Source organism: Sphaerodactylus townsendi, linkage group LG14, assembly GCF_021028975.2.
Source record: "Sphaerodactylus townsendi isolate TG3544 linkage group LG14, MPM_Stown_v2.3, whole genome shotgun sequence".
NCBI classification, from domain to species: domain Eukaryota; kingdom Metazoa; phylum Chordata; class Lepidosauria; order Squamata; family Sphaerodactylidae; genus Sphaerodactylus; species Sphaerodactylus townsendi.
In genome coordinates this window covers 42,316,734-42,343,551 of record NC_059438.1, presented here as the reverse complement: position 1 = coordinate 42,343,551, position 26,818 = coordinate 42,316,734, and the positions used below count along the sequence as shown (strand labels likewise).

The following is a 26,818-nucleotide window of genomic DNA, read 5'->3' as shown; positions in this document are numbered from 1 at the left end:
TCTTCTTCTTCTTCTTCTTCTTCTTCTTCTTCTTCTTCTTCTTCTTCTTCTTCTTCTTCTTCTTCTTCTTCTTCTTCTTCTTCTTCTTCTTCTTCTTCTTCTTCTTCTTCTTCTTCTTCTTCTTCTTCTTCTTCTTCTTCTTCAGTCAGAATTTGTAAAGCCTTTTCATTGTCCACAAAATTTGAGCCAGGTCTTTATTTCCACAGGCCAGGGATCCTGAAAGATCTGAAGACGATGGGTTCTGTGTCTCTGTTTATATTCTTCGTGACTTTACTGGTTCTCAGCAGACAGGTAGGAACCATTCCTAATGCATTCATGTTTTTATATTTATTTTTTATTAGACTGAATTTGTAGTATGCTTTTCTCACTGAGACTCAAGGTGGATTACACAATGAAAATCAATATAATGTGTCTGATGCGATATCTAATAAGCAATGTGATAGGACTAAGGATAGCAGAAATTTGAAACAAAGGTGGAAGGTTCACTATGAATTTCTTGTACTGCTCCCTCTGTCCGTATTTTTCTTTCTTAGCAAAAATACAGAACAAGCACAGTTCACACAAAGGCTTGCATTAATTTACATTCCTGTGTTAGAAAATAAATATAAGAATTACTGAAGGGCACAAAAAGTAGCAGGGAAAAAAAACAGTTCAACAACATATATGTTCCAACAAACATGAAACAATTAGCTGAAAGTGTGCCTTTTTAAAAAAGTGTATTAATAAGCTCTAATCCAAAATAAAATATATTGCTAGTGAAGTAAAAAAAACTTAAAGTAAAAAATTTAATGAGCTCGGCAAGCACCAGATCATTACTGACCCATGGGTTGACGTCACATCATGATGTTGACTAGGCAGACTGTTTTTGGGGTGGTTTTCCATTGCCTTTCCCACTCATCTACCCTTTACCCCCATTAAGTGGGACACTCATTTTACCAACCTCAGAAGGATGGAAGGCTGAGTCAACCTTGAGCCGGCTTCCTGAAACTGACTTCCTCTGGGATCAACCTCAGGTCGTGAACAGAGCTTTGACTGCAATACTGCCACTTACCACTCTGAATTCTCTGAAGATGCCAGCCGCAGATGCAGGCGAAACATCAGGAGAAAATGCTACTGGAACACGGCCATACAACCCGGAAAACCCACAACCCCCGAATGTCAAGCTCTCGTGGTTAATTCAATGCTAGAAACAAACTAGCAGGCTGGAAGTAGACGCCCAGATAATGATGGCCAAGCTAGTGGGCGTGAAAAGAAGGCATCTCAGCATGAGAGCAAAGAAGGGAAAAATCATACCTCTGTCATGGGGGCCCCAAAGGTAGCTTGGTCACCTTCCTCTGTCACACAGGAAAAGACAAGCAGTCATTCCAACAAGGCGGGGGCGGAGGGGGAATAGGTTATCTCAGTGATGGCGAACCTATGGCACGGGTGCCAGAGGTGGCACTCAGAGCCCTCTCTGTGGGCACGCGCAAACAGAGTGCCCCCCCCCCATCTAGGCTGGCCTGGGCCGCTGGGCTCGATTATTGGCATTAAACCTAAGACCTAGTTTTGGGGAAGCAGTGTAGGTAACCCTGTTAAGCACTGTTAAACCCCACTGATTTTCATGCGAAGAACTAAAGTGTGATCCTTTACCTGGGAGCGAGCTCGGTTGCTGGCAATGGGAGGGCTTTGCTTCGTGAGTAAACATACCTAGATTAGAGTTGATTCACCCGTTGGAAGAGTTGCATGGGTGGTTTAAAGCAAAGCCACCAACTACCACTAAGCTTACTTCTGAGTAACGCACAGCTCTGAGCCAACTGTTTTTTCTAAACTGAAACCTCAATATTCAGGTTAAATTGCGGTGTTGGCACTTTGCGATAAATAAGTGGGTTTTGAGTTGCAATTTGGGCACTCGGTCTTGAAAAGGTTCGCCATCACTGGGTTATCTGAACCTAAGAGGGAAACTCTCTCTTCCTTGACTCTTTGGGATTGTACATATCTTGAGACTCGCGCTACCTGACATGAAGGATTCCCTTGGATTCCACTTTGACCTTGGGTAGCCACACATTGGTAAAAAGCACAGACCTTCAAGGCCCTGACAGACTGAGCGGAAGATAAAGCAACCGGGGGGGGGGGATCACTGGGGTTATGTGATTGGAGGGAATCTGGGTGAGGATTGAGCAAGGGGAGCTGGGAAAGGGGGGCACGTGGAGTGACAGATGTCCTGCAGGTGGAGGTTACAGAGTACTGGGGGAGGAACATAACCAGGCCAGCCTGCTATTGCCAAATGGAGAGCACCCAGGAGGGAGGTGTGTGTGAAGGGCTAGAGCCCCACCTTTCAGCTGTATCTGAATGTGTTGGAAAGCCAGGGTGGCCTTCTGAAACAGGAGACTGAACAGTTTTCTAGAGCCCATTGTACAGGAGAAAGATGCAGGAGGGGGGAGGCAGAAAGGGAGAGACAGAGAGAATTTGGGGATGGGAGTGTGTGTGTGTGTGTGTGTGTGTGTGTGTGTGTGTGTGTGTGTGTGTGTGTGTGTGTGTGTGTGTGTGTGTGTGTGTGTGTGTGTGTGTGTGTGTGTGTGTGTGTGTGTGTGTGTGTGTGTGTGTGTGTGAACGAGAGAGGGGGCAGGCAGAGAGGGATAGGAACAGCAAAATATCAAACATTGACTAAAGGGAGACTGCTTGGCTGGCCTTGGGAGGCAGCCTAGCATGTCAATAGCCACACCCACAATAGTCATTAGGGGAGTGCAGTGGGACCCCGCGCTACTTGAGGAGAGTAGCGTGGGTCTTAAGGTAAGTGGGGAAAGGCCCAGGAGCATTTGTGTGCTTCTGTTAGTGTTGAGAGTTTCCTCAAAACACTGAGGGATTCTTATCTCCAGAAACACTGTGAACCAGTGTCGTGTGAAAACTTTAGCAAAGAATACTTGAGTGAGCAGAGAAAAGAGGTACCAGCAATGCAAAGTTATTAGAAAAACAGTCCATGGAAAACATTTTTATAATTCATAACATTGCATTTAAGATTTTAAAAACTGCGTCCAGCATAACTTATACTTGGATATGCTTTTCTTTATACGACATAAGACTGCAGAATTTGATCTTTGGCAAGTGTCTGTCCCTTGATGACATTTTTTTTTGTTTGTCCATGAGGTCCGTGATGCATGGCTATATTAAAACAAAATAAAGTTGGAAAGAAAGACAAGAAATATTGCACACACACACACACACACCCCTCAGTGGCTGCCCTTAACCCACCAACATTTGTCAAGAGCCCATTTTATTCGTTCATGAAATGGGCTTTATTGCTAATATATTCTTAATGAAAGGATTAGAATGCTGATAGAGTACAGAGTCAATAGGGCTTCCATATGGCAGGTTTCCCCATAGTTCCTCTGCCCTAGTCTCCCACCAGCAACCATTCCCCCATCCACCACAGCTTTTAATATTTTAATTGCCAATTGAATATCATTACAATGATTAACAATCCATATATCAGATAGTCTGGTTTCATTTTTAAAAAAGGAGAAGAAGGCCTCAAGATTCTGTCATTGTTTTCCCCTACATATGCTTTTCCCCTTATATCACTGCAACAAAAGGGTCTACTCAATTATTTTTAAAAGTAAAAGCTGGGAGTTCAGAGGACCTGATATGGCAGGGGTGGGCAATTATTTTTTCCATGGGGCCGCATAAGAAACAGAAAATATTGTGGAGGGCCGGGCCAAAAGGCAGGGGGGGCGAGGCGCTTTTGAAAGCCCTGCAGAAGCCGGCAGCCAAGGCAACCGGCTTCTGCGGGGCTTTCCAAGATGCCTCGCTCCCCAGCAAGGCAGGGAGGCCAGTCAGGGTCCTTCGGCAGGCCGGATGTGGCCCACGGGCTGTATAATACCCAGGTCTGTGATACGGTGATTGGTATACCATTATAATGGTAGTCAGTTGCCAGCTTTACAAAAGCTGCCTCAATGGGAGTGAAAAGAAATGACTGTTGTGGCGACAGGCAGAAAAGATGGCTGCTACGTGGATGTGGTCTTTCCCAAAAATCTGGACCAAAACAGGTTGGGGAAAGATTAGAGGGTGTTTGAAGAAACCCTGAGAAGGTTCACAAACGCACCACTGGCGCATGGTGACACAGGACCTGACTACCAGAAGTGTCAAACGCAGGCAAAGAACCTTCGTGGAAACAGCCACAAAGCCAAATGTCTCCAAATCTGTCTCCAAATCAACTCAGACAGCAATATTACAGCTCCTAATATTTGTTTGCTTGTTTTAATGTATACCCTGCCCCAGAGCCATAGCGAGGGGGAACGTGTGTGCCCTGTGCCCCTGCCATGCCCCCACCTGCCACGCTACACCCCAGAACACCCACGCCCACACCACGTCCATGAACTGGTGTGCGCACCAGCGTGCGCCTGGTGCAAGACGCACCCCCCCCTCCTCTCCTCCCCCCTGCCATCAAGGACTCCTGCCTGTTTTCATCCCCAACTCTGATGTATGCCGTTTTATTCATCAGGAAAGTCCTTTTGCTGTCTGCTCAAGAGAAACTGGTCAATCTCTGTGCAAAAAAAGGAGCAGCAGTGGCGTAGGAGGTTAAGAGCTCGTGTATCTAATCTGGAGGAACCGGGTGTGATTCCCAGCTCTGCCGCCTGAGCTGTGGAGGCTTATCTGGGGAATTCAGATTAGCCTGGGCACTCCCATACACGCCAGCTGGGTGACCTTGGGCTAGTCACAGTTCTTCGGAGCTCTCTCCGCCCCACCCACCTCACAGGGTGTTTGTTGTGAGGGGGGAAGGGCAAGGTTATTGTAAGCCCCTTTGAGTCTCCTGCAGGAGAGAAAGGGGGGATATAAATCCAAACTCCTCCTCCTCCTCCTCCTCCTCCTCCTCCTCCTCTTCTTCTTCTTCAAAAGAATGAATTGGCAGATTTTAACATAAAAACAACATTCTGTCGCAGAAGAACATTTCGGACTGCCACCTTCCTGGTTACCTGCACCTCAGCCCTCCTTTACAGAAATACTTCAAAGGGAAACTCCAACATAAAAATGCTGAATCAGAATTCATCACATAGCTTGGTGTGATCTAATTAGGCCTCAATGAAGACAATCATTTCCTAAGATGCACTGCAGCTGTTAAATTGCCTTAGCAGATCCCGGAAGACTTCTGTTGTTACCTGCTGTCACTCTGCTTATCTTGTACAGAATGAAGACTTGCACAGAAAAATTTATTTGTTTAAATGTATGGTCCCTTCCTCCCAAACATCTCAGAAGAGAAGGTGGGTAACAACAGCACCAAAACAACATAAGCACAAGCTGATAAATCTGTAACATTTAAAACAGCAGATGTAAAATCAGATGTTCTCCTGCACAGGTGTCAAACTCGCGGCTCTCCAGATGTTATGGACTACAGTTCCCATCATCCCCTGCCATCATTGTGCTGGCAGGGGATGATGGGAACTGTAGTCCATAACATCTAAGGAGAATTCCAGCAGTTTATTTCCCTATATTCTACCTAATGAACTCCTTAAAAAAATCATCCAGTTTAAAAAAATCATCCAACTTCTTGTGGTGGCAACCAAGAGGGAAAAGGCCAAGCCCGCCTTAAGTGTGGGCTCTTGGCAACTTGCCCCTGCAGAACCACCCCAGGCCAAGCCATCATCACTCCAGGAATGGTGTCATGAGCCAGCCCCTGGTCACTGGCCTGGGCACGGAGGACTCTGATGTGGAGCCTGAAGACCAGTTGTGAACTGGGCAAACCTCACGAGGAAATGAAAGAACCAGTTCCAAGCCCTTCCTTGCAAGCTCAGGCAGAGCCTGAGGCCGCTCAGCTGGGAGAGCCGTCAGGAATCTTAAAAGAGCCGAGAAATGAGCCAGCTGCTCAAAGAAGGCAAATACAGAGGCTAAAGCAGCAGAGTCAAAGGAGAGGTGCTCGCATTGCTGCAAGGTACACCAGAAGGCTCTGCCAGGTGAAGGCATCTGCATTTGGGTAGGATTGAGCTCTTGTAGGATCCCAGCCTCATTAGCCAGGACTTTTTATATAAACCCTGCCTTGGCTCTGGCGGATTCCACATGGGCCGAAAAAGCAGTGTGCAGCTGGTGAAAACGCCGTTGTGGGAGAGGGCTTCGCACAGCTGCCGCTTCTGGAGCAAAGCGGCAATGGCCTATTTCTCCCACAACAGCATTTTTGCGACTTGCTAAATGAGCGAGTCTTTTTGGAAGTGCCAGTGTGCAGCCAGTGCTGCGCAAACAGCAAAGCAGAAGGCTCTTCTGCTCCGGCCGCACTTGCCTACCTCTGTACTTGGCGCGTCCTGTCCACAGGCACCAGCGTTGGTGTTCAGAGAGGTCAGCGAGAGGTCAGCGTGGCAGTGGGGGTTCATGGGTCCATTCCTGCGTGGCTACGCAGGACTGGATGGACAAGAAGAAAAAACGCCAGGCCCCCGTGTGAAGGCCCACAGCTTAGCCAGTTTACATGCTGCCCAGAGGGCGCCCGGCCATGCGATCGCCCCAGGGCAGCTGCGTTACCATTTACGCTGCCCACACACCGCCATTTGTGGCCCGTGCAGAATCCGCCTCTGCCTGAGTGCAATGAGTGTACTTCTGTAACGAACTAGCAAAGTCCAGGTCAAAGTAACCGTTCTCAGTTCTTTATTGTGCTGGCAGTCGTAGTCAGATACAGGCAATGTGAGGTCTGAGAGCCTCAGACCTCTGATAGAAGATTTTACACAGTGGCATATCACATTCCCGCTAAAACAAAATAAACAAAGCATAGTTTCCCACAGGCAAGTAGAGATAACCTACAAGCGAAAATCCCCATCCCAGGCAGAAAGCCAGAAGCAGGGGGCATACTAGAACCAGGGGGCATCCATTGAAAATGCTGGGGGGAAGAATTAGGACTAATAAAAGGAAACACTTCTTCACGCAACGTGTGATTGGTGTTTGGAATATGCTGCCACAGGAGGTGGCGATGGCCACTAACCTAGATAGCTTTAAAAGGGGCTTGGAGAGATTTATGGAGGAGAAGTCGATTTATGGCTACCAATCTTGATCCTCCTTGATCTGAGATGGCAAAAGCCTTAGCAGACCAGGTTAGCACCGGGGAGCAGCAGCAGCGGGAAATTACATTGCTTTGCTACTCACTGCATGTGAGGCTCCCAAAAGGCACCTGGTGGGCCACTGCGAGTAGCAGAGAGCTGGACTAGATGAACTCTGGTCTGATCCAGCTGGCTTGTTCTTATGTTCTTATGTTCTTAAGCAGCTGGTAGCCACCTCCCAAGGACAGGCCACACACTCACCACATCCTGACAACTTCCTGGTAAGCTCCACATACCTGGTCTCTTTCTGCCCTCTGGCTCAGTCAGTCTGCCTGCCTGATCTCCTGCCTGTGCCTTGACTTGGGGCTCCTTAACCACACCTTTGCTTGCTGCCTGCCCTGACTCCGAACTTGTTGACTGGGATCCCCCCCTTGCCTCTTCCATGCCTGTGCAGGCAGCTGAAAGCAGTGCAGCTGCAGCAATTTCCTCAGATCTGCCTTCCAATATATTGGGGATGCAGCCCTTTTCTAATCACATGTGATAGGTTGCAGCAGGGTTTCAGAGATTTGCTCAGGTGCCCGCCCAATCCTCTTGCTTCAGGAGCCGCCTCTGGCCCCCAGAGCTTTGTCCCCAACCAATATTCTGTTCAGCAGAAAGAAAAGGTTAGGATAGCAGGTCCTGTAAGAGTTGCTCCAGATATTTGCTGGGAGTCAAACTCTGCCAAGACTGCCGGGTCCAACAATTTTCTCACTTGCCTTTCATGTGGTCCAGAAAGGTGGAGCCAGAGGCAACAAGAGAGCAGCTGTTTTACAGATCCTGATCCTAACCCACAATGATAACGAAGAGAGACTTGGGGAGCTGGGGATGTTTAGCCTAAAGAAATTAAGGTTAAGGGGGGGACATGATAGCTCTATTTAAAGATTTGAAGGGATCCTCTAGCTACTGCAGAGGTCCTACCGCCACCAGCTGTCAGCTGTGGACTAAAGTTTACCTTGGAACCACCAAGCACTTGGCTCAGACAGGGGATCAAAAGAACCGCGAAGGCACTGCCAGACTATTTCAGCCAGAAAAAATCAGCAATAGCAAGAACACATAATAAACCAACCTGGACACAAAGTATTATTTACGGCTTACACAGAGATTCTGGGACCCACTCCTGACAACCGCACTACGTCAGACTACTGCAGAGAAGCCATTGAAATCCCACAGAAGCACATGGACAACTTCAACAGGGAAGGAAAAGAAACCATGAAAATAGACAGGAATTTGGCTGCCTAGTGTTGAAAAACTCTAGAATCAGGGTGGTGACTAATCAGCTCCACACAAACACAGGTCCAGCGATAGACTATAGCAATCAAAGGGAGACAAGAACAGGATTCTTCTGTTCAGACACCTATTGACCTTTGCTATCTTCATTTGTTACTCCCATGCTACAAGACTTCTCTGTGACACACACTGCCAGGCTACTCTATTCAGATGGCTCCTCACAACACTGACCTCACAGTATATATACTCCACTTGCTTTTCCATTCCTACCATCAGATCTCTCTGAAGATACGAACACATGAATGTGCCAGCCACAGATGCCGGCAAAACATCAGGAGAAAATGCTGCTAGAACATGGCCATACAGCCCGGAAACCACACAGCACCCCATTTGAAGGGATGTCATGTAGAAGACAGAGCAAGCTTGTTTTCTGATGCCTCAGAGACTAGGACATGGAGTAATGGATTCAAGGTGCAGGAAAAGAGATTCCACCTAAACATTCTGACTGTCAGGGCTGTTGAACAGTGGAATTCACTGCCTCAGAGAGTGGCGGAGTCTCCTTCTTTGGAAGTTCTGTAACGAAGGCTGGATGAACATATGTTGGGAGTGCGTTGATTGTGTGTTCCTGCATGGCAGGGGGTTGGACGATGGGCCTAGTGGTCTCTTCCAACACCATGATTCTATAATGTAGCAACCAACACACACTTTGTTTAGATTCTTCCTCTTCTCAGTAAGGCTTCCTGATAATCAAAAGACTCTCACAGCAGGTGCAGAACAGGTGCTGATTTCCCTGTCTGATCATCTGGTAAATTGTCAGATTCCTCTCCAGGGGCCGAGGGATGGGTTTTCAAACCCACCACCATCTCTGAGGGCAGTCAGCAAGAACCCAACAAGTGTGAGGTACCACCTCCCTCTACTGGGCATTAGGAGGAACAACATTCAGTTATAGAAACCCAATCTGTCCTGTCTTTCAAAAACAAAGAGGAATGTATCCTTCCTCACTGACCATAAATAAGAAAGACTATTGTGCCAAATCCTGGGAATATTTCCAGGTAAATAGAGAGAAGGGAAGTCTCAGGGCACAGAGGAAGGGTATTGGAGGCAGTCTTCATTATTTCACCGAGCTGGGATGGTGGAAGGGGGGCGGGGATTTCAACTGGCATGAATTGGTTTAGTGTGACTAGATAACTTTTTATTTGAGAATGCTGAGGAGAGTCTGTGACTAGTTTGGCAGGAATGTTCCTCTAGCAAGATTTCTCACTTGTAAACGTAGCTTGGTGGATGATTGAAAGGACCTGATTGATGATTGGTGGTAGGTAAAGGGGAGGTTTGTTTCTGTCTGAAAGAGCAGAAATAAAAAGGCTTTTTGATTATAAGTCCGTTTATTCAGACATCCTGGAAAGCACACACACCTACGACATGGCAGGAATGAGCAACCCCTCTCCAAACAACAGGTTATAATGCTGACTAACCCATCCCACGGCTCCGATTTTCTCATGAGGCGGAATTCCTACTATCTTGAAAGCGAGATAAGCATTTCTCACAAGGTTGGTGCAGATTCCTGGCAGGGCCAGCCCGGCCAAGAAAGAATCTCCGTCAAGGCCAGGAGTTTGGCTGTAAAGGAAACAAGAATGACTGAGATCCTTTACACTCTGCCTCTTCTAAAGAAATCTCCCCTTTTTTTTTTTCCCCCCCCTCCCCGGTTTGTCCGGAAAAGCTTGGTTGAAGATGCAGCAATTAAAGATAAAGAGAGGGCATCGAGTATTCCTCCATATACACCCATTGATTATGGCCCATAGAAGAATAGCCAACCCATGACACTAGATGTATTGTAGACGTTCTAAAGCGAAAAAAGCCGAGAGGTCCAGAGATAGCATCTATTTCATAATGCTTATGTCCATCAATTATAACTGGGCGGGGGGTGTCTCGGAGGGTGCGTGCCAGGCATCTGGAAGCTGGAGCCTCCTTGAGCAAGCTGGAGATGAAGAGGCCGGGATGAATGTTACTTAGTGAATTAGAGCGAGATCTAAGCCGAAAGCAGTAAATATCATCGTGGATCACTTTTGGCAAATCCGAAAAGGGACCCACAAATTTCTTGCCAAGTTTTGAAGAGAATATTTATGCGTCTGGAAGGTTTTAGTGGACACAAATAAACCCAAGCTCCAACTGCGTAAAGGGGAATTCTGAAGCGGTGTTTATCTGCTACCTGAAACTTTTGGGCTTCTTTGGAGCCTGTTTTAAGATATGACTGAACTAGACTTCCAGCCTTCAGCCTAGTGACAAAATCCATTGATTGAATTCTGAGTGGCTGCGAAGCTACTTCCTCCGCCACGGGCAGCTGGGGCAGCCTTGGCGGGAAGGACGTCGACCAGAGACTACCAGAATGGGGTTTCTGCGTGCTGCTATGAATTGCATTATTGTAAAGCATACTCTGCGAAGGGAAGCAATTCTACCTGGTTGTCCTGATGATGGTAGTTTGTATAACAACGCATTAAATATTGCTCTACTAGTGTTCTTGTTAAATCCAGGTTCACTTTGCGCCGTCACTTCTGGAGCGATTGGTAAGAGCGGCGATTGCCAGTTAATGGTTCCCAATAACTCCAGGAGAAGCCTTCCAAAATCCCGAGAAATGAATTAAGGGCCCACGATCGATTACCACCTTCTCAGGAGAGGAATGCAGGCGGTAGAATGTGTTGAATGAACAACGAGGCTGGTTTGGGAAGCTGAAGGTATGGTGGTGCAAGGAATGAAATGCGGCTTTGGTTTTGGAAAGAAGATCTACCACCACCCACAAAACAGTGTTCCATTGACTGTCTGGCAAGTCGAGTGATAAAATCCATTGAAATAACCTGCCCAGGGTGCGAGGAGGCAGCGGGGAGAGGTTTCAGTAATCCATGAGGCTTTCCCGGGTATTGACTCTGACTACTCCGCACATTACATGGAACACCCTTTAATGTAAAGACTCCAGCGTCCTTAGCATAGAGCTTCACCAAAACTGGCGGAGCGTATAGATGAAGGGTTTCACTGAAACCCGAAGTGCCAGCCTGGCGAAAGCATCATGGCATGCTTGAAGAACCTGTTATTTTGAAGGGTGTTGGAGGAACGTACCAGCGCACCCCCCCTTTCCAGACACCACCATCCTCCAAAGCGTAGCTGTGCATCTTTTCCTCTGTTGTTGGCGCTTCAGCGTAATCCGCCTCCTTGAATTCCTGGAGGAAGGGGAAGGCGATGGCTGGGATGGGTGCAGAAGCATTAGAGGAGTTGTGAGCGGGTGACAGCCAATCCTAGCTGGGAGGGAGAGAAGCGGTGCGTGGAATACTCCCGTAGGGATGCAAATCTACCCTCCGGGAGCCCGGGGACAAGCGGGTTTCTTGCGATCAGCCAGCTTATTGCTTTTACCAGGGAAAAAAAATGGACTGTAGCCGTAAAAGCGAGAGAAAAAAAAATCAGCCCAACGTAATTGTTTAGCGGACATTTTGAGGGGGTGTGGAAAGCGTAATAGCCAAATTTTGTATGATCGACCACAGACTTGAAAGGGTGCTTGGCTCCTTCTAACCAATGGCGCCAAGTGCTCATAGCGAAGTTTGATGGCCCGGTTTCCTTATCTCCCGACAGTCCAGTTTAGTTCGGGACCAGAAAATTTTTTGGATAAATAAGCTACATGGTACCAATTTATTGTCTTTTATTTTTTCTGCAAAGAGTGGGCAGCCCAGCGTATCGAAACTATCCAAGTGAAAGCGATGAAAGGAAGCTCAGGAATTAGGGATGTGTGTCAGAATTGGTTCAGTTGTGAAAAGCCTGTTTCCAGCTGCTGGAGCGCTTAATTGGCATTCCTGCGACCAGGGGAGGGCGGGCCTCGACTTGGCGGCCGTGCCACTTTCCTTTAGTGCGTAAAAGATCAGTGAGCGGTAAGGCAAGCGCTTGTACAAGAATGGGGGAATGAAGATGCTGATAGAAGTTAGCAAAGCCTAAGAAAGATTGCAAGTCCCTTCTATTCGGGTGGGGGGCAGGCCAGTCAACCACTCGCGGAAACCACTTCTAGCGAGGTCCATTTCTGGAGCCGTCCAGAAGATATTCGATAGCCCAAGGTAGTCTATGGAGGATTGGTGAAAACAGCACTTTGCAACAACTTGGCAAGAGAGGAGTTATCAAGTAAGCGTTTGTAAAACTTCCCGGACTAAAAGCCTCATGCTCTTCCAGGGTCTGTGAGTAAATCAAAAACATCATCCAAATATCACGACTACCCCTTGTACAACAAATCGTGTAATACTTACCGTTTATGAGGCCGCAAGAAGGCCCTGGGGCCCCAACTAATCCGAAGGGCATTATTAAATATTCATATTGCGAATTTGTGGTATTAAATGCTGTTAAATGTTAAGTACCCCTCATGATCGCCGATGACTACGATGTCAATAAGCTTCCACGCCAAAGAATCCAATTTGGTAAAAATCCGGCCTTTTGCCTAGGAGCATCCAAAGAGGTCCTTTATTAAGGGGCAAAGGATATTTGTTGGAGATGGAAACAGCATTTAGTCCACGATAATCAGTACAAAGTCTTAGCGAACCGTCTTTTTTTCTTAGCAGATAAAACAGAGGCGGCATGGAGTGTCATTTTGTGGCTGCGCCGTGATGAATCCAGCGGGCTAAATTTTTTTTATCTAAGAAGTAGCGGAGCTCCTTTTTTCCTCGGCTAAGGACTCATCGCGATAGATCCTACCTTAGGTAGTTGGAGCTCCGGGTTGTAGCCTTAGGATCTTTGCAATCGGGTATCCCTATGGGGAAGTTGATCGCATCTCCTTGTTCCTGGAAAACTCTTAGGATGGATTAGGTCTTGTCACGCCATTGGGATCTCTACAGCAGAAGGGGAGCCGACAGTACATTGAAAGCTGTAGCGATGGTTAAGCCTTCCCCTCCCCTACCGATGGATCTTCCCCCATCCATGTGATCTCCGCTTGGGGGGATCTGAGAATTGAAAGGATTAAGGGCTCCTTCGAAGGGTTGGATCTCGTGGTAAAAGTAGCCATGGCATACCCTAATACAATGGAGTGCTTTTGCAACTGGAGCAAGGAATGAAACTAATCTTTTCCCAATGATCGTTGCGTAAACGGAGAAGTACCGGTTGGAGGTTTTGAACCCGGGCCGGACCCTCACCTTCCAGTGGGCTACTCATCCATTTGGGGTGAAAGGAATGGGCTTCCACCAAAGCGGAACTTCCGGTCTCAAAACCGAGTTCCTCGGCCACTTTCAGGTTTCATATAAGACAGTGGAGCAACAACCTGAGTCCACAAGATTGCAGAGGCCAAAATAGATGGTAATGCGATTTACTTGGGTTGGCTAAGCGAAGTCAAAATAGTAATGGCTGGCGCTGCTTCACTCTCACCCGGATCAGGGAAAGGATTAAAGATCCCGCGAGGTGCAGCTTGAAAGACCCAAAAGCGCATGATTTCTTCCTCTTCGACATCCTCATCAAATGTCTTAGCTTTGGGACGATCCTTTGAGTTGGCAGGCTGGATTCTGCGTGGAGGCTTAGCGCAGAAGGAGTCGCGGGCCCCGGGAGGAAGGCTTCCTGCTTCTTAGACGGTTTGGCAGCCAGGTGGCCAGGACGCCTCCATGATAAAGGCACAAATCCCAAGCGGCGGCGAAACGCGTTCCGGCGTGCGTCTCAAGACCGCTCTGGCCGGGCCTTGGATTTTCTAAGCTGACTTGGCGCCAGGCGTGTTGGCTGGTTTTGGTGATGAGGCATGACCTCCGTAGCGAAGGCATAGGGCAAGGCGGTACGGCAACCTGCGCAGGCGAGTTAAGTCCAATCCACCAAGTAGCGTCATAAAGTCTGCGGATCCGGTCGGGATCACTGTTTACCACGGTTTAATAATCCATGAAAACTTCTCGAAAAAATACTGCGCATTTCATCACGCATCAGGCCAGTCCGAGGAATCACCTACTGGCAGCTGCTCGCAGTATCGATTTCACGGGAACCAAAATCAGCAAAGGAGCGGAAGCTGGCGGTTGCCCTGTTGATGATGGTTTTACTGTCGCAGGATGGCAGCCGTTTTCCGGCATTGGGATCTTGAGAACCGAATGCTTGGCGCTTGCTTTTGAGGAAATGCCCGCCATACGTATGCGGAGTATCGTCCCCACCGCAATTCATAAAGAGTAACAAACCACTTCAGCGGCTACCCCATCCAACACTGATTAATGTCTCATAGCTACTGGCGTTCCAGAGCGATATAGATGCATGAAATTCTTGCATATGAGTAGGTTACGCAGCAGGATGAAATGAAGCGGTGTTTAGTTAACGGTGCCATCAAAGGCAAGCTGGGATGGGGGGGTCTGTAGAACCCTCTTTCCAATGTCAGCTTCTAGAAGTGCGTGTTGGGAGTTTGCTGCTGCATGTAACGCTGGTTGTTGTACTGGATAGTGTAAGAGCGCCTGGAGGAGCAGGGGGGGTTGGAGGAGGGTGCCCTAAGTTGAAGAGCTGGAACCCGAGAGCCACGCGAGGCGCCAGCGCCCATCGGTAAGGGAGACGGGCACCCGGTGCCGGGGTGAAAGGTGTAGAGGCACCAACTGGGGCTCTAATGAGCGTCTCACGTTACCCGTCGTAGAAGAGTTTGCTCCCGTTCAGCCAATTCCTCTTTCATAGCGTGTTAAGGCATCTTGATTAGCGGCGTTGCAAAGCTGCCCTCTCGAGTCCAATTTGGCTACGTTCGATCTCGTTGAATGGCTAAAATCAAAGTTTCATTCTGGGTTTGGATGGCACTTTGATGCTTTGGCGCTGGCTGTAAAATCCAGCTTGGACTGATCCAGTACTTTTGTCATGAATAAGTCGAGATTCACCATTGTCGATACTGTTGGCGCATAGCAGCTTCTCTTTCACGGTCCAACTCCATTTGGATTTCCTTGCTTGCGTTGCTCTTCGCGCGTCCCGGTTGCGAACTTTAACCTCTTCTCCGCAGTTGGCAGCGTTCGCGCAGCCTCAAGAGCAAAGTTGTCGTCCCCAGCACGTTTAGCCCACCGCATAAATTCCCAATTTTCTTTTCGAGGACATAGAGTAGCGATTAGGGATCGGGATCCAGTTCCCTCCTCCGATGGGACACCTCCATGCCTCGAGACTGCTCCATGGATTTCACCCACGTGCGGCTCGTTGGCTCCCACGGGTTTCGGAACTGGGCCGAGGGTGGTGCGTAGGAACCTCTTCCTCGGATCATCGATCCAACCCTCAATCATAGGTCCCTGCTTCACGCTGTAACTTTGGACGATGACTCGGATGCTGCGCCATTGCTGATCTTTGGGGTATCGCCGAAGTATTTGTCCAGGGCTTTAACCTTTCAATGGATTCTTCTTGGGTGTCCGGCATGAATGGTAGTTAATCCTAACTCCTCAGGGACTGGCTGCATCTGGGGTTTTGTAATCCCTACGTTGTCGTGGGTGGGAAAGCGAACCGGTCGTAACAGTATTTCGATCCATAGATAAGCGCCCCAAAGAGCTCTCGCATCTCCACACGATCCTGAACCGTATGTCGATGGGTCCCAAGGGAAGAGAGGCAGACTTCGAACTGGACCGAGGTCGGAGAGAGTCACCAGCGAAATCGGATCATCCCCCGGATCCTCCCGAGGAGTCTGGAAGGGAAGGCTCGAAACCCTCTATAGGGGCTATCGGTGATGCTCTTCCACATGGTCAAAAATTGCCAATCTCTGCATGTTAGAACACCACCCAGAGATCCAGAAAACACATTCAGAAGAAGAAAAATAGAGTTAGAATTCCTGCCATAATGGGGTTAAAGAAATTCCAAAGAGCAGAAATAAAAAGGCTTTTTTTGATTATAAGTCCGTTTATTCCAGACATCACCAGGCTTACACACACAATTTGCGACATGGCAGGAATGAAGGCAACCCGGCTCAAACAACAGGTTATAATGCTGACGTAACTTGTCCACGACTCCGTTCTTCATGAAGAGCGTTTACCAATTCTATCTGGCGAAGGCCGCATATGGCCATTCCTCACAAGGTTGGTGCAGGTCCCTGGCCGGGCCAGCCGACCCAAATCTCCGTCAAGGCCAGGTTTGGCTGTAAGGGAAACAAGAACGACTGAGATCCTTACACTGCCTTTGTTCCCAGGGAGTGTGATGAGATTATTGTCAGACTCCCGAACGTGGAAATAACAGAAACCGTAGGAAAGTCCAAAAGCAGTTTATTCCAGGTAATACGAGTGAAGAGCAATGTAAAAACGGGATCTGAGCTAAGAGAGCTCCAGATCCAGGATCATCTTATCCTTTAAACCAGCCCGCTTTTATTTTCGGCCCCCACCTGCCAAAATGTCCACTACAGTTTCTACTACAATTATACTACAGAGCTTCAAAGGACCTGGGAACCTTTCACACCTCTTTGAAGATGGGCTGGCGCCAGTAGATTGCCAGGAAGGGAAGAGGGAAACAGGGAAACATTTGCAATTCACACACAGCAAGACATCAAGGCACTGACAGGCATGGTCCTGACGATTATAGAGAAAGGCACTTGATTTTATCACTTCTATGTAGGCTCTTAGGCTTTGCACTGTCAATGGACTAACATTCATAATCTGAGCCGCATGTCAGTGATAGAGCAGACCTGGCCTCCATTCCCAAGACAGAAGGGGAGAGAGAGAAAGAGGTACCAAAACAGAGGATTAGTGGCAACATCATATATTTACAACAGGGGGTGGCCAACCTATGGTGCTCCAGATGTTCATGGACTACAATTCCCATCAAACTACCAGCCTGGGCACAATTAGCTGATGATGGTAGAACTGCTTGGATTCATGAACATTTGGGCTGCGTTATGACAGGTTACCCCTGCAACTTAACAACCTTAGCTAGAGCAGGATGCATATGTACCCTAGTGGGCAAGTGTCGTTATTTTTAAGTTCTCTTTAAAACCATCTAGTAGGACAAGATGCCTACTGTTTCTTTACTTCTGTATCCTCTTTGTAACAGAATGAATATTACTGTAGGTTAGATTTCCTGTGGAAGAACAAGTTCAAAAAAGAGCGTGAAGAGATCGAGACTATGGAGAACTTGAACCGGCTTCTTCTAGAAAACGTGCTGCCCGCTCACGTGGCGGAACATTTCCTAGTGAGGAACTTGAAGAATGAGGTGAGTCCTCACCGTGTTTAACTTCCTGCTGTTCTGCCATAAAACTGACTGGGAACGCTGCTGCACACTTTTGGGGACTAATTTGACAATTCAGGGTCAGTGTCCTGCCTGCTGCCTTAGACTGGAAGTGAGAATTGGCAGAACAGCTTGAATTCATTTCACTGCTGTGAGCAGCAGTGGCGTAGGAGGTTAAGAGCTCGTGTATCTCATCTGGAGGAGGAACTGGGGTTTGGATTCCCAAGCTCCACACGCCCTGAGCTGTTAGGAGGCTTCTCCTGGGGTTCTAGATTAAAAGCATGATGCGGCTCACCACATGCTTACAGCTGGGTGACCATGGGCTGAATAAACAGCTACCGCCTGAGCCTCAGCTCTCATATTTGCCCACCTCACAGGAGTTGTTTGTTGTGAGGGGAAAGGACTGCAAGGGGAGCCTGTAGGCCCCTTTTGGGTCTCCCACCACAGGAGAGAAAGGGGAGATATAAATCCAAACTCCTCCTCCTCCTCCTCCTCCTCCTCCTCCTCCTCTTCCTCCTCCTCCTCCTCCTCCTCCTCCTCCTTCTTCTTCTTCTAATTCTGAAATGTATGAGAGAGGCAGACAGCGACATGTTTTATCTGATGTATCCACTGATATTACCCATTTTCTGTTTCACCAAACTATGAGATATACCAGGGGCAATGCTTCAGATTTTGAATGAAAGATCAGGGGAGACTCACAGTGCCTTTTGAAACATCTGCTTCTTGACAAATATATAACGTGTGCATAAGAGAGCAGACATCTGCCGGGATGGGGTGTAGCATCAGTTCCTCAAGGCAAACATCAGGCTTACGAAAGCCATCAATATTGAGACTCTTCCTGGCAGCCAATTGCAGAAATCACACCTGCGTAGTACATTATAACTCAGTACTGCTTTTCTAGACACCTGTTCATATTTATCAGAATAATCTAGTACCGTGGTGGCGAACCTTTGGCACTCCAGATGTTATGGGCTACAATTCCCTTAAGCCCATAGCCAGCATTGGCCAGGCTGGAGTCATCGCAGGTTGGCTGATAGGGAATATGTAATCCATAACATGCTGGAATATAAAGGTTCACTTTCCTACTGAATTCTAGTATGAGGCTGGCACAGGCCAACCATCGATATGTAAATATGTTAATAGTTCAGGATTGCATCAGTATTTATATCCAGCCAGGAGTTAATTAGTAGAAATCATTTAAGAACAGAACACTAGAAGGGACAAAAGAAGGCTCTCTCTCAAAGTGATATTATGTTTATATGATAATTCGTTAGAATATTAAGTTCCATTCAGTTGTTGTTGTGTTTTACTTTTATGATTAGGTATGTTTCTGTTTATTATTCTTGTGTTATTTTTCTTGTTTTTCTGTTTACTATCTTCTTCTGTATCATTATTTTGAGAAAATCAATAAAAAATTATAATAAGGATATTATCAGAACAATAATCTCAGACTCTGTCCTGCACACAGATTGCCAGTTAAGGAAACAGCGCCTATCTATTGACCACTCCACTCCACTATCTATTGACCAAACAAAAGCATAGGCTGTATCTTAATTACTAGCAGGTAGTCTAATGATCCCTTCTCTGTTGAACAGGATTTATATCATCAGTTAGGTAACTGACTAGCGTGCTAATGGCCATGTTTGCCTCCATTCCGGATTTCAAAGAGTTTTACACAGAATCCGACGTGAACAAGGAAGGCTTAGAATGCCTCAGGCTTCTAAATGAGATCATTGCTGATTTTGATGATGTAAGTACTCTGTGTCACTGGCGAAAATGCAAGGTTATGTTCAGTGGTGGGATCCAAAAATTTTAGTAACAGGTTCCCATGGTGGTGAGATTCAAACTGTGGCATAGTGCCAGTGGGGCTGGGTGTGACACGACGGGGGCGTGGCCAGGCATTCCAGGGGCGGGGCATTCCTGGGCGGGGCGCTGGCTAGCGGGCGCATCCATGCGCCCGGTCCTTGAAGCTGGGAAGCCCAGATGCACGCGCAGGCTGCCACATGCGCCAGTGCACCTCACCACTGAACTGCGCTTCCAGTTCTGCGTGCTACTGCTGAGAGGAGGCGTAACGCTTGCCACTCAACTGGAGTGATGCGGAGTTTTGGGCTGACTTGTCACCAATGCACGCTGATGACACGCCTTTAGCTCATTCTGTTGATGGAGGAGGCGGTCACAGCCCTCGCGGCCTCTCCAGCACTGTTTGGAGAGCAGTTGCTGGTTGGTTGCGCGGCAGTAGCAGGTTAAAAACTGAATCCATCGAAGACCGGAGGATCCTCTGAAAGCTTGGCCACAGGGAGGAGAATAGGACTTTCCAGCCACGGTGGTGGGAGGGGCCATGTGGTAAAGCCGACCCCCCTCTGTGCACACACCTGGGGGTCCGCACCAGGATTACGACTCGGCTCTCTTCAATGGAGACCCAATTTGGCCCGCCATAACCCGGGTTGCTTTTTTCCATCTCCGTCCAGAAGCCCTCGACGGCCAATCCTTGCTGCTTTCTCTCCTCCCAAGCAGATCTAGCCACCGTGAAGTCCATGCAATAAGGTCACCTCCCAGAGCTGGACTATTATTGTAACTTCCGCTTCTACGTTGAACTTCCCTTAGCGTTTGATCCAGAGACTAAAGCTGGTCCAGCATGCAGCGCTCTTACTCCACAGGCGGTTGCCACGGTACGAGTCATATTCAGCCTGTACTGCTTTCAGCTGCACTGGCTCCTCGTGGAGTTCCTCCGGATCATCTTCCAAAGGTTTTGGTGCTGACCGCTGGGCGCCTTTACAGCGTACCTGGGACCCTCGTTATCTTGAGACCCGCTATCACCCCTGTATGTTCCGCGCGCATGGCCTCTCTCCGTTCAGCGGAAGGCCAATCTATTAGTGGGTCCCTGGCCCCTCAATGATGCGGGCTGGCCTCCCACATGGGCGAGGCCTTTACAGCCTTGGCCCTGGCCTGAATGGGAACACCCTCCCTCCGGCTGTTCGGACCCTGCAGGTTTAGCGAAGTTCCCGCGGGGCAACCAAAGCGAGGAGTTGTTCCGCCAGGCCTTTGGAGGGTCCAGCCGCTGAAACGGTGCCCCCCCTAGTCTGCTCTTACATCTGGGCCCATCATCTATTGCAGGGGTAGGGAACCTGCGGCTCTCCAGATGTTCAGGAACTACAGTTCCCATCAGCCTCTGTCAGGGGCTGATGGGAATTGTAGTTCCTGAACATCTGGAGAGCCGCAGGTTCCCTACCCCTGATCTATTGTGACTCGCCGCCCACCACCTTCCTTCCCGGGGAGAATTTTAAAAGTGGGGTTGGCAGACGCCTTTTTACTGTTATAGCTGTTTTAATGGCTTTAATAATTTATTTGTATTTATATTTTGTGTTGTACACCGCCCAGAGCCCTCCGGGGATGGGGCGGTATAAAAGTTTAAGCAAGCAATCAATCAATCAATCAATCAATCAATCAATCAATCAGTCAATCAATCAATAAGGCCAAAATCACGTGGCAAAATCACCCATTAGTAATCCCCTCTCGGCACACACAAATAATTGGTAACCTACTCTCGGGAACCTGTGAGAACCAGCTGGATCCCACCTCTGGTTATGTTGTGGTGGAGATGCTGCCCATGTTAAGACCACAAGCCAACACATGAACAATAATCTCATTAGAATCAGAGCACTTAAAAACCCTGGCTGGTAAATTAGCTAAAATTTATAGTGTTTCTGAGAAGGGCTAGTATTGAGTCATTAACAGTGCTGCCTTTTTCCGTATGTGGTGGGAAGGCCCAGGTGATGGTAATTGTTGAAAAATGAGCGACAGGTAATTCCACTAGTGTTAGTTATGGTAGTATATACCAAAATTATCGCTGTTGAACTGTGTTGTAAGCATTCTGACTGCCCTTCAAGAGTTCATTTTATATGTTCTTACAACTGACCATATTGTGTTTGCTAAATATTGGAGGAAATTTTGTTTTCAAATAAAAAAGAATAGTTAAATAAACTAAAAGATGTGATCTGTATGGTCAAAATAAGTGGCTTCTTTAAAAAGAAACGCTGGTATCTGGAAACAAACGGTAAAACAAGTGGAAGCCACTTGTTGGCAGGGGATGATAGGAACTGTAGTCCATAACATCTGGAGGGCCGCGAGTTTGACACCTGTGGGCTATAGCAGTGGTGGCGAACCTGTGGCACAGGTGCCAGAGGTGGCACTCAGAACCCTCTCTGTGGGCATGCAAACACAGAGTTGCCCCCCCCCCCATCTAGGCTGGCTTGGGCCTCTGGGCTCGATTATTAGCATTAAACGTAAGACCTACTTTTGGGGAAGCAGTGTAAGTAACCCTCTTAAGCGCTGCTAAACCCCACTGATTTTCATGCAAAGAACTGTGCGATCCTTTACCTGGGAGTAAGCTTGGTTGCTGGCAATGGGGCTTGCTTCTGAGTAAACCCTCTTAGGGTCGTGATTCACCTGTTCCGCCGGGCCTTTGCACGGTTGCTTCAAAGCAAAGCCACCGACTACCACCAAGCTTACTCCTGAGTAACTCACGCCTCGGAGCCAACTGTTTTTTCTAAACTAAAACCTCAGTATTCAGGTTAAATTGCCGTGTTGGCACTTGGGGATAAATAAGTGGGTTTGGGGTTACAATTTGGGCACTCAGTCTCAAAAAGGTTCGCCATCACTGGGCTATAGGGTCCAACCCACAGTTTGTGGAATCTGATAGCCGAGATATTTTATCTTCTGAGTTTACTGACAGTTTCCTCCTGCCTTGTTCAGCACATGCCGATCTAATCACTTGGATCCTTCCTCTCTGTTCAGCAATATTTGAGGCTTTCCTCAAACCTAAGGGGCCTTCTTCCAACATGACTCTTCCACCGGCGGAAGAGCCACTTAAGTTGGAGGAAGTCTCCTTTGGCTTGAGGGAAACTTCAAATGTTGCTGCATGGAGTGGAATGATACAGGCCAATGACTTGAGCATTTAGTCGATTTTTTAAACATGCCATGCAAGGGAAGGGGAGGGAGGGAGGGAGGGAGGGAGAGGTGGCATGCAAGGGAAGGGGAGGGAGGGAGGGAGGTGCCACAGCATCTGGACATGACCCACCCACCCCAGCGGAGGGAGAGGGAGGGGAGGGAGGGGGAGGGGTGGCATGCAAGGGAAGGAGGGAGGGAGGGCATGCATAAAACACCCATGTTGAGCTGCAGTGTTTCCAGTCCCACCCACTCTGCTAGTCCAAGTTTGAAGACTTCCTCTGGCCCAAGGAGCCTTAATCCCGAGGCAAAAGAAGAGTCCCTCACATTGGCGGAAACCTCCCTGGGTGAAAAGAGCCTTCAAACTTGGCTGAGCAATACGGAAGGATGCCGGCCGCTCTCTGCAGAAACCAAATGTCTTTCATTCTTTGGGGTGGTGGAAACTGCTGTGAAGTCACAGCTGGCTTCTGGACACCCTGGAGGGTTTTCAAGGCAATGCATGTTTGGAGGTGGTTTGCCATTGTCTGCTTCAATGTGGGCAGCTACATTGTGCAGGCCTCATATGCAGGTGTGGGGAATCAAATCCAGTTCTCCAGGTTAGAGTCTGCTGCTGTTAACTACTTTGCCACACTGCTCTCAGCACCGTTCCTCTATAAACTGCACTACCGTAGTCAAAGTTCTGCTCACAACCTGAGTTTGATCCTGCCAGAAGTTCGTTTCAGGAAGTCAAGGTTGACTTCGGCAATCCGTCTTTCTGATATTGCTAAAATGAGCACCCAGCTTGCTGGGGGTAAAGTCTAGACAACTGGGGAGAGCAATGGTGAACCAGCCCATAAACACAGTCTTCCTAGGAAAGGTTATGATGTAACATCACTAATGACCCAGTGATCTTTTATAGTTCTCTGATCATCAAATGGATATGCTCAATTCATCTGTGCATGTGTTTTTGAGCGTCCTAAATATGAAATTTGTTGAAACTGTTAGAATTGGTGAAAGATAAACAGTCAGCAAAAGTAAAAGATGACAGAAATAGAATCAGAAGTCTAACTGCAGTTTTCCAGTGACTTGCATGTAGAGACATAGAGAACTATAATAATAACCAGTATAAAGAAATAGAACAGCCAAATAGGAAGAACAAGAGATCCGTTCCATAGGACCCAAGGAAAATTTAAAGCATTGTTAGGCATTCTGAAAGATCAACATGAAAATACATTAGCCTAACAGGACAAAATAAAGAAAAGATAGGACCAGTATACCAGGGGGAAGATCAGAGGAAGATGTTTATTATGGAGCCACCAGATACCTGAGTGCCTTCTTTCTTTACAGCTGCTGTCTAAACCCAAATTTAGTGGTGTGGAAAAGATCAAGACCATCGGGAGCACCTACATGGCAGCCACAGGATTAAGCGCAATCCCCAGCCAAGAACACAGCCAGGTACGCTGAAGTTCGATACAGTTTGTAGGGATCTTGTTGCTAATTTAGCCCAGGCTCCAAAAAAGTCATCTGGGAACGGTGAGCAGGGGTGTACCACCTAGGGGGACATATGGGGTCAAATGTCCCCAGGCTATGGCCATTTAGTCATGTGGGGGGCGGAAAATCACCACTCACTCCCCTCCTCCTTCTCCCTGGGTCCATACACTGACTTCAAGACAAGTAACGTTGTTTGGTCATGGGGGAGGAGGGCGGTTGCCCATATGGGGTGGGGAGCGGAAAACTCAGATTTTGCACTGGAGGCAAGGGGGGGATTTGTATGGTGACGTCAAGGATGGGAGAAATGGGGGGGGGAGCATAATCCATCCTATACCTACCCACATTTTGCTGCAGATGCACCCAGATCACCCCCCCTCCCATTTAGACTTCTGGTCTTGGAGGTCAATTGGGGGGAAATGGATTAAAAACAATAAGGTGGTTATTATTGTTGTTGTTGTTGTTGTTGTTGTTTGTTTGTTTGTTTGTTTGTTTAACTTAATATACCGCCCCATCCCCGAAGGGCTCTGGGTGGTGTACAACATAAAACCATACATAAAATCATCATACAGCTTCCATAAATATAATAAAAACAGCAGTTATCCTAAGATGGCATCCCACCTAAACCTAATCCTCCTAAAAGAGAGGAGAGAGAGCCAGTGGGTCCTGATGGTATTAGGACCTATGGGTCTCAATAATGGGCCCCGATAATATTAGGGACCCATGAACTGGGGGGGGGGGGCACAACTCAGCGGCTGGTATCCCCAAAGGCCCGGTGGAACAACTCAGTCTTACAGGCCCTGCGGAAATCACCAAGGTCCCGCAGGGCCCGGACAGCTGGAGGGAGAGTGTTCCACCAGGCAGGGGCCAGAGCCATGAAGGCCCTGGCCCGAGTGGAGGCCAGCCGCATCATTGAGGGGGCAGGGATCTCCAGTAAGTTGGCCTCTGCCGAACGCAGAGGTCGATTTGGGACGTATGGGGTAATGCGGTCCCGAAGGTACGAGGGCCCCAGGCCGCGTAAGGCCTTAAAGGTCAAAACCCACACCTTGAAGATGATTCGGAATTCATTGGGGGGGGGTGTTATTTTTTGGGGGGGGGAAATTAGTGGACAGGAGGAGATTAAGCAACCTGTCCCAGCCATTGGATTCTTCCCCAGACTTTGTTCCTTGGAATATCATTACAAGGCAAATTTGGGATTGGAAGCCCCATGTTTGATTGACCAGAAATGGTTCCCGATTGCTCAACCTTTTCTGAAAAAAAATTTCTTGTTTGCCATGTTTTTCTTCCTCTTCCTCCTCCTCTTTGTTAAATATTGTTTGTTTCATTATTTCAAAAGGGCATGATTATCCCCAAATTTCAGTCATATTGATGCCATTTCAGGAATCCGTTTCAGGTATTTTTTTTTCAGGTTTGGTAATATCAGATATCATTAGACCAGGCCAGTCATAGATACCAACTACACTGTATATTTAATGTGAATCAGATGTTTGACTTGTGTTAATGATGACCCATCATGAGTAGAATAACATACAGCCCCCCCCCCCCCAACAAACACCCTGTGAGGTAGGTGGGGCTGAAACAGCTCAAAGAACTGTGGCTAGCCCAAGGTCACCCAGCTGGCATGTGTTGGAGTGCGCAAGCTAATCGGGTTCACCAGATAAGCCTCCACAGCACAAGTGGCAGAATGGGGAATCAAACCTGGGTCTCCAGATTAGAGAGCACCTGCTCTTAACCACTACACCAGGAGCTCCTATACCAGTGGTGGCGAACCTTTTCGAGACCGCGTGCCCAAACTGCCACCTAAAACCCACTTATTTATTGCAAAGTGCCAACCCAGCTATTTAACCTGAATACTGAGATTTTAGTTTTTTTAAAACGTTGGATCAGAGGCATGCGTTACTCAGGAGCAAGCTTGGTGGTTGTTGGTGGCTTTGCTTTGAAGAAATTGTGCAACTCTCCCAATGGGTGAATCACGACCCTGGGAGGGTTTACTCAGAAGCAAGCCCCATTGCCAGCAACTGAGCTTACTCCCAGGTAAAGGATCAAACTTTAGTTCTTCATATGAAAATCTGTGGGGTTTAACAGCACTTAACAGGGTTACCTACACTGCTTCCCCAACATTAGGTCTTAGGTTTAATGCTAATAATCGAGCCCAGTGGCCCAGGCCAGCCTAGATGTGTGGAGGGGGAGGGGGGTGACTCTGTTTGTGTGTGCCCACAGAGAAGGCTCTGAGTGCCACCTCTGGCACCCGTGCCATAGGTTCGCCACCACTGTCCCATACCCAAGCAAGCGTGAGCGGAATTGCAAGCTTAGTATTCTCAAAGGTTGTTTTACATTTTAAAGTCATCTTTTCCCCAGCAAGATTGCAGAAGGTTGCAATATTCACATCAGGCTTTCCAGAGAACAGGTTTGACCAAAAAAAACCACGTTTGGAGTCAGTTACCTTATTGGTTTTGCCTTCGTGTTTCCGTGCGTGCGAATGTGTGTATTCAGGAGACGGAGCGACAGTACATGCATATTGGAACTCTGGTGGAGTTTGCATTTGCCCTTGGAGCAAAACTGGATGTTATAAACAGGCATTCCTTCAACGACTTCAAGCTCAGAGTAGGTAAGTGGCACAAAATGGGAGACACAATCCATCTTTTTAAAATGCTGTTTTACCAACTACACTTTGGTTATTCCAGCCACTGGCACTGATACAAAGATATCTTGTTTTTCCCCCTAACAACCGCAACACATCACAACAGATAGCAAGCATGGGATTCAGGAGAGTTCATCACTATAATGGTATAGAGGAAAATAACATAAAAGTACCAAGAGGTTTGAAATGACTAGGACCGTGGTGGTGAACCTTTGGCGCTCCAGATGTTGTGGACTACAGTTCCCATCAGCCCCTTCCAATTGGCCATGCTGGCCGGGGCTGATGGGAATTGTAGTCCATAACATCTGGAGTGCCAAAGGTTCGCCACCACTGGACTAGGATGTTGTGGGTTTTCCAGGTTGTATGGCCA

The 26,818-nt window shown here is 47.9% G+C and overlaps 1 protein-coding gene across 1 annotated transcript in view; it reads left to right on the top strand.

Moving 5' to 3' along the window:
* Positions 1-26,818, top strand: part of ADCY2 (adenylate cyclase 2) — a 136,912-nt gene that overhangs the window by 107,143 nt on the left and 2,951 nt on the right. Inside the window, 6 exon segments of the mRNA XM_048515881.1 lie at positions 207-291; positions 17,223-17,381; positions 18,992-19,012; positions 19,015-19,146; positions 23,667-23,774; positions 26,301-26,415. Coding sequence (XP_048371838.1) covers positions 207-291; positions 17,223-17,381; positions 18,992-19,012; positions 19,015-19,146; positions 23,667-23,774; positions 26,301-26,415 — 620 coding nt within the window.